The 10,830-nt window shown below is 47.6% G+C and overlaps 1 protein-coding gene across 1 annotated transcript in view; it reads right to left on the reverse strand.

The window, feature by feature from the left end:
- Nucleotides 1-10,518, reverse strand: part of SPATA13 (spermatogenesis associated 13) — a 145,613-nt gene extending 135,095 nt beyond the window's left edge. Inside the window, exons 1-2 of the mRNA XM_042781169.1 lie at nt 10,468-10,518; nt 7,762-9,546 (exon numbers count right to left, since the gene is read on the reverse strand). Coding sequence (XP_042637103.1) covers nt 7,762-9,546; nt 10,468-10,518 — 1,836 coding nt within the window. The remainder of the gene's footprint in view (nt 1-7,761; nt 9,547-10,467) is intronic.
- Between the last annotated feature and the right edge of the window lie 312 nt (nt 10,519-10,830).

A 10,830-nucleotide genomic window follows, 5' to 3' on the forward strand; every position in this document is an offset into this window, starting at 1 on the left:
GCATTTATTGTCAGAAAGAACATTTCAAGATCTATTCCGCAGTACAGTGTTGTCAGTGACAGGATAATACCCATATGCCTACAAGAAAGACCAGCTAATATTATTATTATTCAAATTTATGTACCAATCACTAAAGCCAAAGAAGAAGAAATTGAGAATTTTACCAAATTCTGTAGTCTGAAATTGACCAAACATTCGATCAGGATGTACTGCTTATTACTGGTGATGCAAAAATTGGAACATACAGCCTTGGTGACAGAAATGATGCCAGAGACCACACGATAGAATTTTGCAAGACCAATGACTTATTCATTACAAATACCTTTTTTTAACAACATAAACAGCACCTATACACATGGTGCTCGCCAAACAGAACACCCAGGAATCAGAATGACTACATCTGCAGATTGTTGTTGTTGTTACGTGCCGTCGAGTTGACCCCGACTCATAGTGACCCCTCCTTGGGTTTCCGAGGCAGTATCACTACGGAAGTTGGATTGCCCAACCTTCCTTCCGAGACATCTGCAGATAGAGGAGAGGAAAAAGCTCAGTATCATAGTCAAAACAAGGCCAGGAGCTGAGTGAGGAACAGACCATCAATGGCTGATATGCAAGTTCAAGTGGAAGCTTAAGAAAATGAAAACAAGTTCACGAGAGCCTAAATACGACCAAGATTATATTACAAAACCCAAACCAAACTCATTGCCATCAAGTCAATTCTGACTCACAGCAACTCCCAGTGGGTATCCGAGGCTATAAGTCTTTACGGAAGTAGAATGCCTTCCTTCTGCGAAGCAGCTTGTGTATCTGAACCACGGACTTTCTATTTAGTGGCCAAATGCCTCATCCATCACGCCACCAGACCTCCTAGATTATATTACAGCCCACCTGAATTTATAGACCATCTGAAGAATAAGTTTGATGAACTATGACCAAAGACCAGATGAGCTGTGGGATGACATCAAGAATACCATCCGTGAAGAAAGCAAATTGTCATTAAAAAGACAAGAAAAGAAGAAATGACCAAAATGGATGTCAGAAGAAACTCTGAAACTTGCTTTTGAATGGAGAGTAGCTAAAGTGAATGGAAGAAATGATGAAATAAAAGAGCTGAACAGCAGATTTCAAAGGTCAATGTGAGAAGACAAACTAAAGTATTACAGTGAAATGTATGAAGACCTGGAGTTAGACCATGAGAAGAACATGCTCAGCATTCCACAAGCTGAAAGAACTGAAGAAAAAATTCAAGCCTCAAATTGTAATATGGAAGGCTTCTGTGGGCAAAATATTGAATGATGCAGGAACCATCAAAAGAAGACAGAAAGGATACACAGAATCACTCTATCAAAAAAGAATTGGTTGATGTTCAACCATTCCAGGAGGGAGCATATGATCAAGAACCAATGGTAATGAAGGAAGAAGCCCAAGCTGCACTGAAGGAATTGGCAAAAAACTTAAGCTCGAGGAACTGATGGAATAGCCATTGCGACGTTTCAGCTAACAGACACAGAGCTTACTCACAGCACAGTTCCACTTGTACTTGACAAACCCACATACATACAGTGGCAACCTGGGCTGCTGTCCCCCTGCAAGGTCTGGGCCAACCATGTCTTCTTCAGCTGCAGTTACAATAAAGACCTTTTAGACAAGGTGATGGAAATGGCTGATGGGACTGAAGTGGAGGACTTGCCACCATTTACAACCAGAAGGGAACCACTGAAAAACATCAAAGTGAAGGCAGAGATCTCCCACATTTTCATCATCAGCTACGGACTCAGAAGAGAAGCTGGAATAAATGGGACGGTGATCCCAGCATTTCTATTAAGACCCCCGCCCGGTATTATCAACACAAAGGAAGAGTTAACAATGTGAAGGAAGTAGGATTTGTCTTCTTGTTGTTACGTGCCATCAAGTTGGACCCAACTCATAGCGACCCCTCCTTGGGTTGCAGAGGCAGTATCAGTACGGAAGCAGATTGCCCAATCTTCCTTCCAAGGAGTGGCTAGTAGATTTGAACCACCAGCCTTCTGGTTAGCAGTCAAGTACCTTAGGCACTATGTCTAGAGTGGCTTTTTAAAAATTCTTATTCTTGCAGAACATATCATTGTAAAAATATGCAAGATATTTTATGTATTTATAAATCATGCACCCTAAGATTAGTTCATCAACACTGTGAAAGCCCTCTTTTCTTTTTAAACGTCAAATTGTTATTAAAAATGCCTGACTTTTTTTAACGTTAATATTAAAAAAAGATGTATTATTTCAGGAGGTCCTGGAGTGGGAGAGAAATGAGAAAGAAAACTCAAAATCATAAAAGATGACCAGAGAGAGAGACTGGCGAAACCCCCGAGACTATGGCCCCTTAGTCACCTTTCTGGGCTTGGAAATGAATTCACTCCCATGGCTTCCAGCCAAAAGACAGACAGGCCTACAGGGTGAACATTGATACACGGTAGGTAAGCTTCTTAGAACAATCAGCCATGGGAGATCAGAAGGGCAGTATTTGCACGGGGAGATAGCTCAGAGGGCAGGAATGTATGGGAAAGCAGGACACGGAAAAGGTAACCAGAGGGAGGAAGTGGGAAGAGAGCTGTTACATTATGGGGATTGCAGTCAATGTCATGAAACAAAATGTGTACAAACTGTTGTATGGGAAATGAATCTGCTCTGTCAACTTTCACCCAAATCTATCTATCTCTCTCTCACATACGCACACACACAAAAAAGATCTGTTATTTATTTATATAAAATAAGCAAAATAAATGATTATATTTTACAAGCACTTTTCTGCAAGTAACACCCTCTGAAAGGATTCCCACTATATAAAATAGTAATTGGGTCATACCATCATCACAGTTTCTCTTTTTGACATCTAGTTTAAAAGTTGCTATAAGTCAGGGCTGACTTGACGGCACATAACAACAACAGCAACATTTTAAAAGTACAAGAGGCAGCCTGACATGCTATACAAGAAGACTGATGAAATGAATGTCCAGAGGCAGCCTGACACGCTATACAAGAATACTGATGAAATGAATGCAATTTAAAAATGTGATGAAGGAAATGTGCCGTATCAGGAAATGTGTGTATGTTTATTGAATTAAGTTTCAGCATCAGCATTCTTCCTGCTTTCCGTCTGCTATGTTACGAAGAAGACCAGATACACATAATATAACTGGATCATGGTCAAAACTACCCTAGGGAGTTAGTGACAGAGTTATAACTCAGTCTTGCATATGGTTCACTAAATATGTATTCAGGAATGAAATATGTTAATGATTACCTTTATACTAATTTCGTTAAACAGAAAATAAAACTCCTACCTTTAACGTAAAGAACCCTCTAGACTTTTACACCACGGGGAGTACAAACGACTGATGCACACGGCTGCTGAGCTGAAAGCTGGAGGTTTGCATCCACTCAGGGGCACCTCAGAAGAAAGGCCTGGCATTCCACTTCCAAAATCGAAGCAACTGAAAACCCCACGGAGCCCGGCTCTACTCTGACTCACGTGGGGCTGCCGTGAACTGAAAAAGACTGGACAGATCCTGGGGGCAAAGAAAGATCTTTGCACAACAAGATAAGTGAAGAAAATCAAACATGTGAGGAAACATCCAAAGGAGTAATGGACCACTTGAACCACAGTTTCCACTTGCCTAAGACCAGAAGAACCAGATGGTGCCCAGACCACCATCAACTGCTGTGATGCGGATCACAAGGGAAGGGCCTGGGCAGAGTGGCAGAAAAATGTACAAAATTCCAAGTCTTAACAAAGACCAGGCTTACTGAGCTGATAGAGACTGGTGGAACCCCTGAGACTATGGCCTTAGACACCCTTCAAACCTGGAACTGAACCTCCCCCCAGGGATCACCTTTCAGCCAAACAACAGACAGGCGTTATCAAGTGAACCTTAGCACCCATAAGGACTGTGCTGCTCAGAGCAATCAGCCACAGGGGCCAAAAGAACAGAAACAAAGCTCAGAAGGCAGGAGGGGCAGGAAAGCTGGGTGAACAGATACGGGGCACTCTAGAAGAAAGGGAGAAAGCGATTATTACATGCAGAGGATTGCAGCCACTGTCACAAAACAAAATGCTCATCAGGTGTTGAACAGGAAACTAACCTGCTCTGTAAACTTTCACCCAAACCACAATAAAACGTTCCTCCCCCCGCAAAGGAAAAAATCTTTGCAAAGCCCCTTTTTCAAACTGGCGTTTTTTTGGGGGGGAAGGGGGTGGTAGTGGTGGTTAGGAAGGTCTCAAACTATGGGTGGGGACAGAGTTGGGTATTTATTGGATGTAAGGAATGTTAATTCTGCATCCAAAAAGGCAGCAAGGCCCAGAGTAGGCGGGTCCTGACAGATTACACAGGGCAGAGCTGGCAGGGCTGAGCGCTTCCCCAAGCTGGCAGTTGGCTGAGTGTGCAACTTACAAGCATGCCACAAAGCTTCTTTCAAAATATGCTAATGAGCCAACTGCTCATCACTCCAGAAGACCTCGGAAGACAGACCAGCTCAGCAAGTCTGGACTGGCCTGAGGCCCCCACACCAGCTTCAATCCACCAACAGGAAGGCCCTCTCCCTTTTCTGGCTGTCCAAGGGGTCTCATCCCGGAGTCCTTGAGGACAATTTAAAACCCAAACCTACAGCCATGCAGTCAATTCTGACTTATAGCAACCCTACAGGGTAGAGTGGAAGTGCCCCATAGGGTTTCTAAGGCTGTAATCTTTTTTTTCTTTTCTAATGCTACAGATCTTTTTGTGTGTGTGTGATTTGGGTGAAGATTTACAGAGCAAATTCACTTTCCATATAGCAGTTCACATACACTTTGTCTCATGACATTGACCACAATTTACCACAATGCAACAGCTCCCCTCCTACTTCCTCCCCATAGTTACCTCTTCCCTGTGTCCATCCCTCCATGCACTCCTGCCCCCTGAGCTGTCTCCCTGTGCATAAGCACCCCTTCTTTCTCCCATGATTATTCTCTCCAAGGAGTGTATCTACCTCAGGTAAATGTTCAGCTCATATGCCTGTCTTTTGCTTGGCTGGAAGCCACAGGTGTGGGTTCAATTCCAGACCTGAAGGGCAGCTAGGGGCCATAGTCTCAGTGATTCCACCAGGCTCTATCGGACCAGCAAACCTGGTTCCCCCCCCTTTTTTTTTAAGGCTGTAATCTTTACAGATGTAGACTGCTACATCTTTCTCCCACAGAGCAGATGGTGGTTCAAACTGCTGACCTTTTGGTTAGTAGCCAAACGCTTCAACCAAAGCACCACCAGGAGACCAAGAGCTCCTTAACACACACACACACACACACACACACACACACACAGAGCTACCCTCAACCCCAACTCATGGTGACCCCATGTGTATCAGCACTGAACTGTGCTCCACCAGGTTTTCAATGGCTGACTTTCAGAAGATCACCAGGGCCAGAAATTGCATGGCAGTAAGTTCTGGACTCTCAGGCTTCTTGTATGGTAAAGGTCTAAACTCTCTGGAGGCTAACCTGGCTTCTGAGTATGCAGCCCGTTGTGGTTAAAGCATTCGTCCACAGGAATTAAGACAAAACAGAGGCCCTTCCTGGGGGACCAGTGGGAAGGAACACGTGCTGGGGCATTGTTTCTAAGGCTAAAAGCAGCAATTTCTACCTGCAAAGTAGTCCAGGAATGGAAGTGAAGACTCACTGGCAATCTATACACATGGGTGCATTCCCCATCCTCCCACCATGTAAAGCAGTATTACTGACTGCGTTTACAAAGTGGAAATTATACAGGACAGTGAAGTCATCAGGAAAGCTGACAGGACAAAAAAAGAACACTGCTCTTGTAGCCTTGACAGCTATTAGTTCATTCAATTCATGAGATGCTAAGGTTCTACTCTAAAAATAAGTACAATAACCATCATGAAAATCCCTGCCAACCATCATCCTTCAGGGCTGACAGGTACCAAACTGGAATGTTCCTAATGCATTCGAGGCAATAAACAAACTGAGCACGGAGGGTAATAGGCTCTTTGCACCAAGACTTTTCCTTTATATGCATTCAGCTGGGAAGGATATGGGAAAAGTTAAAAACGTAACAAGAAGAAACTTAAGGGTGATCAAGTGTTTCAAAAAGGAAAATTTTGAGAGCACCTAATACCTGAGTGGAACTTTCCCAATTTTTTCTTCCCTGGAATCTGTTGTTGTTGTTGGTATGTGCCGTGGAGTCAGACCCGACTCATGCGACCCCTCCTTGGGTTTCCGAGACAGTTAACACTATGGAAGTAGATTGCCCCATCTTCCTCCCTGGAATCTAGCACGTACTAAAACACCAAAACCACCAAACCCATTCCCACGGAGTCAATGCCAACTCACAGCTCCCCTAGAGGACAGAGTGGAACCGCCCCAGAGGGTTTCCAAGGCTGTTAATCTTCACTGGAAAAAAAAAAAATTCACTGCCGTTGAGTCGGATCCAACTCATAGCAACCCCTCCTTGGGTTTCCGAGGCGGTATCACTACAGAAGTAGATTGCCCAACCTTCTTTCCGAGGAGTGGCTGGTGGGTTTGAACTGCCAGCTTTCTAGTCAGCAGTCAAATGCCTTAGGTACTATGCCACCAGAACCCAAACCAAACCCACTGCCACAGAGTACATTCTAACTCACAGTGCCCCTAGAGGACAGAGTGGAACTGCCCTATAGGGTTTCCAAGGCTGTCAATCTTTACAGAAGCAAAGCCCAAACCACACCCACTGCTGTGGAGTCCATTCTGACTCACAGCGCCCCTAGAGGACAGAGTGGAACTGCCCCGAGGGTTTCTAAGGCTGTTAATCTTTATAGCCAACTACCTCATCTTTCTCCTGCTGAGTGGCTGGTGCATTCCAACTGCCAACTTTGCAGCCAGCAGCCAAGCCCTTAACCACGGTGCCACTAGGGCTCTTTCATCACATTACCAGATAAACGATAAGTAATTTTGAATGGACTGTGAGGGTAATGCCATCTCCATGAATTTCAGACATCAGCAATTCATTGCAAAAGAGATAATGATTACTTCTGAATGCAGTAAGCAGCAATTTGACAACTACCATCTGCACTAATAATTGTCATACCAGGATAATCAGCACAGTGCCACTGGCTTCCTTGAGGCATTAAGGAATAAGGGCAAACACCAGTTTATGGGTAGAATTCTCGCCTTCCATGTGGGAGACCTGGGTTCAATTCTTGGCCAATGATCTCAAGCTCAGCCACCACCTGACCATCAGTGGACGATGGCGTGTTGCTATGATGCTGAGCAGCATTCAGTAGAGCTAAGGGACTACAGGGCTAAGACAGACCAGGGAGAAAGGCCTGGTGACCTGCTTCGGACAATCAGCCAATGCAAAGACTATGGGGCACACGGTTTGATCTCATTGTGACTGAATCCACCATGATTCGCCTATGAGGTGGCGCCGACTCAAGGACAGCAAACCACCACCACCCGGAGAGAAAACTACAAACCAAACCAAACCCACTGCCATGGAATCGATGCTAACTCACAGTGACCCTCACTGGGTTTCCGAGACAGTAAATCTTTACGTAAGTAGATTGCCCCATCTTCCTTCCGTAGAGCAGCTGGTGGGTTTGTACCGCCAATCTTCTGGTTAGCAGTCACACGCCTTAGACACTGTGTCACCAGAGCTCCTTAGCAACACAACTGCACACATGGAAATCTCCAGGGGAGGCCAGGGACCATCACTGTAACCCCCACCCTTCCTACAGAGCACAGGCTGCCCATGACCTCACCTCCTCCTTCTTTTCTTCAAGTCCGGCTGCCCCGCTGAGGCTCAGCTGAGAGTAGCTGCTGATGCCACTGTCTTCATTGCCTTCATCACCACAGGGGGTCTGCACGATGTCGGGGAAGGACTCCAAGCCCTGTCCCTTCTGAGCAGGACCCTCTCCCCTCTCTTCACTCTCTACTGAACTCAGCGACAGGGCACTGTGGTTATTTAGGCAACCAAAAGCAGCACTTCCTGTACCCGGGCTCTGGGGGCTCTGGGGCTTGGGGGTGGTAGGCCGGAGAGGAGTGAGAGGCTGCTCAGGTTCAAACGTAAACTGTCTCAGGGGCTTTGGTTCACCGGAGTCTCTGCTGAGTGCCTCCTGGGCAGTGGGCCTCGGTGAGGAAATGCCTGGGCAAGGATGGGTTCTTTCTGATGCCTGGGAGTTTTTGGCTTCCAGAGGACACACAGCTGTCTCGGCATCTATCTGGGGACCCTGAGAAGTGGCTGCACCGGGACCAGGGGTTGCTGGGAAGGGCGTGTCTAAGCTCTGCACCGAGGGTGCGCACCGTCTCTTGTCCGGCTCAGTGCTGGTGGACACTCGGCGTGAGTAGTCATCATGCAATCTGCTGTTGAGTCGCAGCCTTTGGTTTGGGTCGCTGGGTGAGAGGGCCCCATTCTTGGGACTCTCCCTCTTCCACGAGGCGTCTGTAACATTGCTGACAAGTTTTAAGACTCTGTCAAAATCCTTGACCTTGATGGGGCTTTTCCAGCGCTTTGTTCTTCTGTCTGAGCTGCCGAACTTCTCAGACTCGGCCGACGAACTGCTGAGTGTCCTCTGCGGCGCCTGCTTTTCAGGGGCCACTCTGAGATCCGTGAGATTGGAGGTGGACTTCCGCTTGAAGGAGCTCTTCCTCAGGAAGTTCAAGTTGTCCGTGCTCTTGCTTCTCCTGTACATGAGGCGATTGTTTTCCGAGTCTTTCACGTGAATCTCACACATCTTCGGCTCCTGGATGAAGGACGACAGCGGCCGACAGTGGCTCTGAGAGCTCTGGTGTCTGTCGTAATCCAGGAAGCTGATGCGGCCCAGGCCGTAGGCTCTCCGGATGCTGCGTGACCGATGCGTGCTCCTCTGAAAGGCGTCGTCCGCCTCTTCCGGGTCCGAGCAGTCTGAGGCCCCACCCACCGCGGCCTCGTGGGGGGCACCCAGGCGTCCGGAGCAAGAGTGCCGGTTGGTCTGGGTTCCGGGGACGGCCCCGTTCGGGAGGGGTCTCCCCGGCTCAGTTCCTGCGGCCTCTGCCTTTGAGGCATCGGCAGCTTCTCGATTCTGAATTCCCTGCAGAACCGAGGACTTCAGTTTTTTAAATGATCCCATTTTCCGAAAGGAGGACAGGGCGTTCCAAGTGGAGGAGCTTCCCGCCAGGACCACGGCGGGTGGCCTCTCGGAGGTCGCATTCAACCTCTTCCTGCTCACAGAGAAGAAGCGCATGAGTTTGGAAGGGCTGAGCTTCGCCTCGTGGGCTTCAGCGTCCGCGCCACTGCTGCCCCATCCTCCATTCTGGCACAAGGGCTGAGTCACCGTCCTGGGTTCGGTGGGCTCGGTGGCTGTGCACACGACGGCGGCTCCGTGGCCGTTCTGGGATGTCGTCATGGTCTTGGGGCTGGAGGCCTGAGGCCGCAAGGCACCGAGGCTCAGAGCCATGCTCCCACCTTCATCCCCAGGCCGCAGCCCCAGCCCGTCCCCGGCGAGGCCTCCGGCTGCCTGGCTCCTACCGCTGCTGGGCACATTGAGCTCCTCCGTGATGGCCGCTGCCTGTGTCAAGAAAACAAAGCAAGGATTTAGCCATATTTCTCTATAGAAGAGCCTCTATCAACAGGTACTAATGGCTTTACTTAATAATTGCCAAGAGAAAAACTGCCAAAGCCTCCTGATAGGGCTGATCAAACAAAAGTTATTGAAAATAACAAAGTTCACCTATTTTTCTACTTCATTTTGTAATAAATTGAAGAGAAAATGTAAATATATAAATATAGATCGTCTCTGGGTGGTACAAAAGGTACCTGGCTGGCATAGATAGTTATGCTCTTGACTACCAGCCTAAAGGTTGGGATTCATATCCACCCAGCAGTTGCCCCAGAAGAAAGGCCTGGTGACCTGCTTCTGTAAAATCACAGCCAAGAAAACTCGTGGGGCAGCTCTGCTCTAACACATGGGGTCACTGTGATGGCCACAGGTTTGCCTTTTGGTGTGGGTGGTGGAAATGGTTAATGTGGTCGGCTGCTAACAGAAAGGTTGAAGGTTCCAGTTCTCCAGAGGCACCTTGGAGGAAAGGCCTGGTGATCTACTTTTAAAAAGTGAGCCATTGAAAACCCTATGGAGCACAGTTCTACTCTGACACACCTGGGGTCACCACGAGTCAGGGTCGAACAATGGCCAATGGCTGGAGATCTAGACAGCGATTCATCATTTAAAGTCCAGGATACATTCTGTGAGATAGGCTGTTACGTGATTTGGATGCTGTGCGAACATCATATTAAAATCTTATAGAAGCCCACTTTCATTTGTCCTTGTCACCACCGCTGCTGCTGCTGGAGCTGCTAGTAGAGGTCAGAGGAATGGGCAGCTGAGAACAGAGCAAGAGGAAGCCATCAAGGAGGGAACGGAGCATGCTGTGCTCTGCCTACTGCTCTGCCCACCTGAGCAGCAGGAGCAGCCCGGCCCTGAAGCCCTCACCACTACTTGCCTGCTTGCAGGACAAAGCCCAGAGCCCATGCCCAGAGCCATGTTGTGCCTCAGCTGCCTGTATCTCACTTGTGGTCCAGTGCTGCAAGAGTCTGGGTTTGAGATGTTTAAAACCGTTGTTGTTGTTGTTACGTGCCATCGAGTTGGACCCGACTCATAGCGACCCCTCCTTGGGGTCTGAGGCAGTATCACTACGAAAGTAGATTGCCCCATCTTCCTTCTGAGGAGTGACAGGTGGGTTTGAACCACCAGCCTTCTGGCTAGCAGTCAAGTGCCTTAGGCACTTTGCTACCAGAGTTTCTTAAAACCATTAGGGGGAAGTAATAAACAAAAGGAGAGATGCTTTCCCTTTTA

Source organism: Orycteropus afer, unplaced genomic scaffold (genome assembly GCF_000298275.1).
Source record: "Orycteropus afer afer isolate SDZICR_OR568_19922 unplaced genomic scaffold, OryAfe1.0 scaffold00092, whole genome shotgun sequence".
NCBI classification, from domain to species: Eukaryota; Metazoa; Chordata; class Mammalia; order Tubulidentata; family Orycteropodidae; genus Orycteropus; species Orycteropus afer.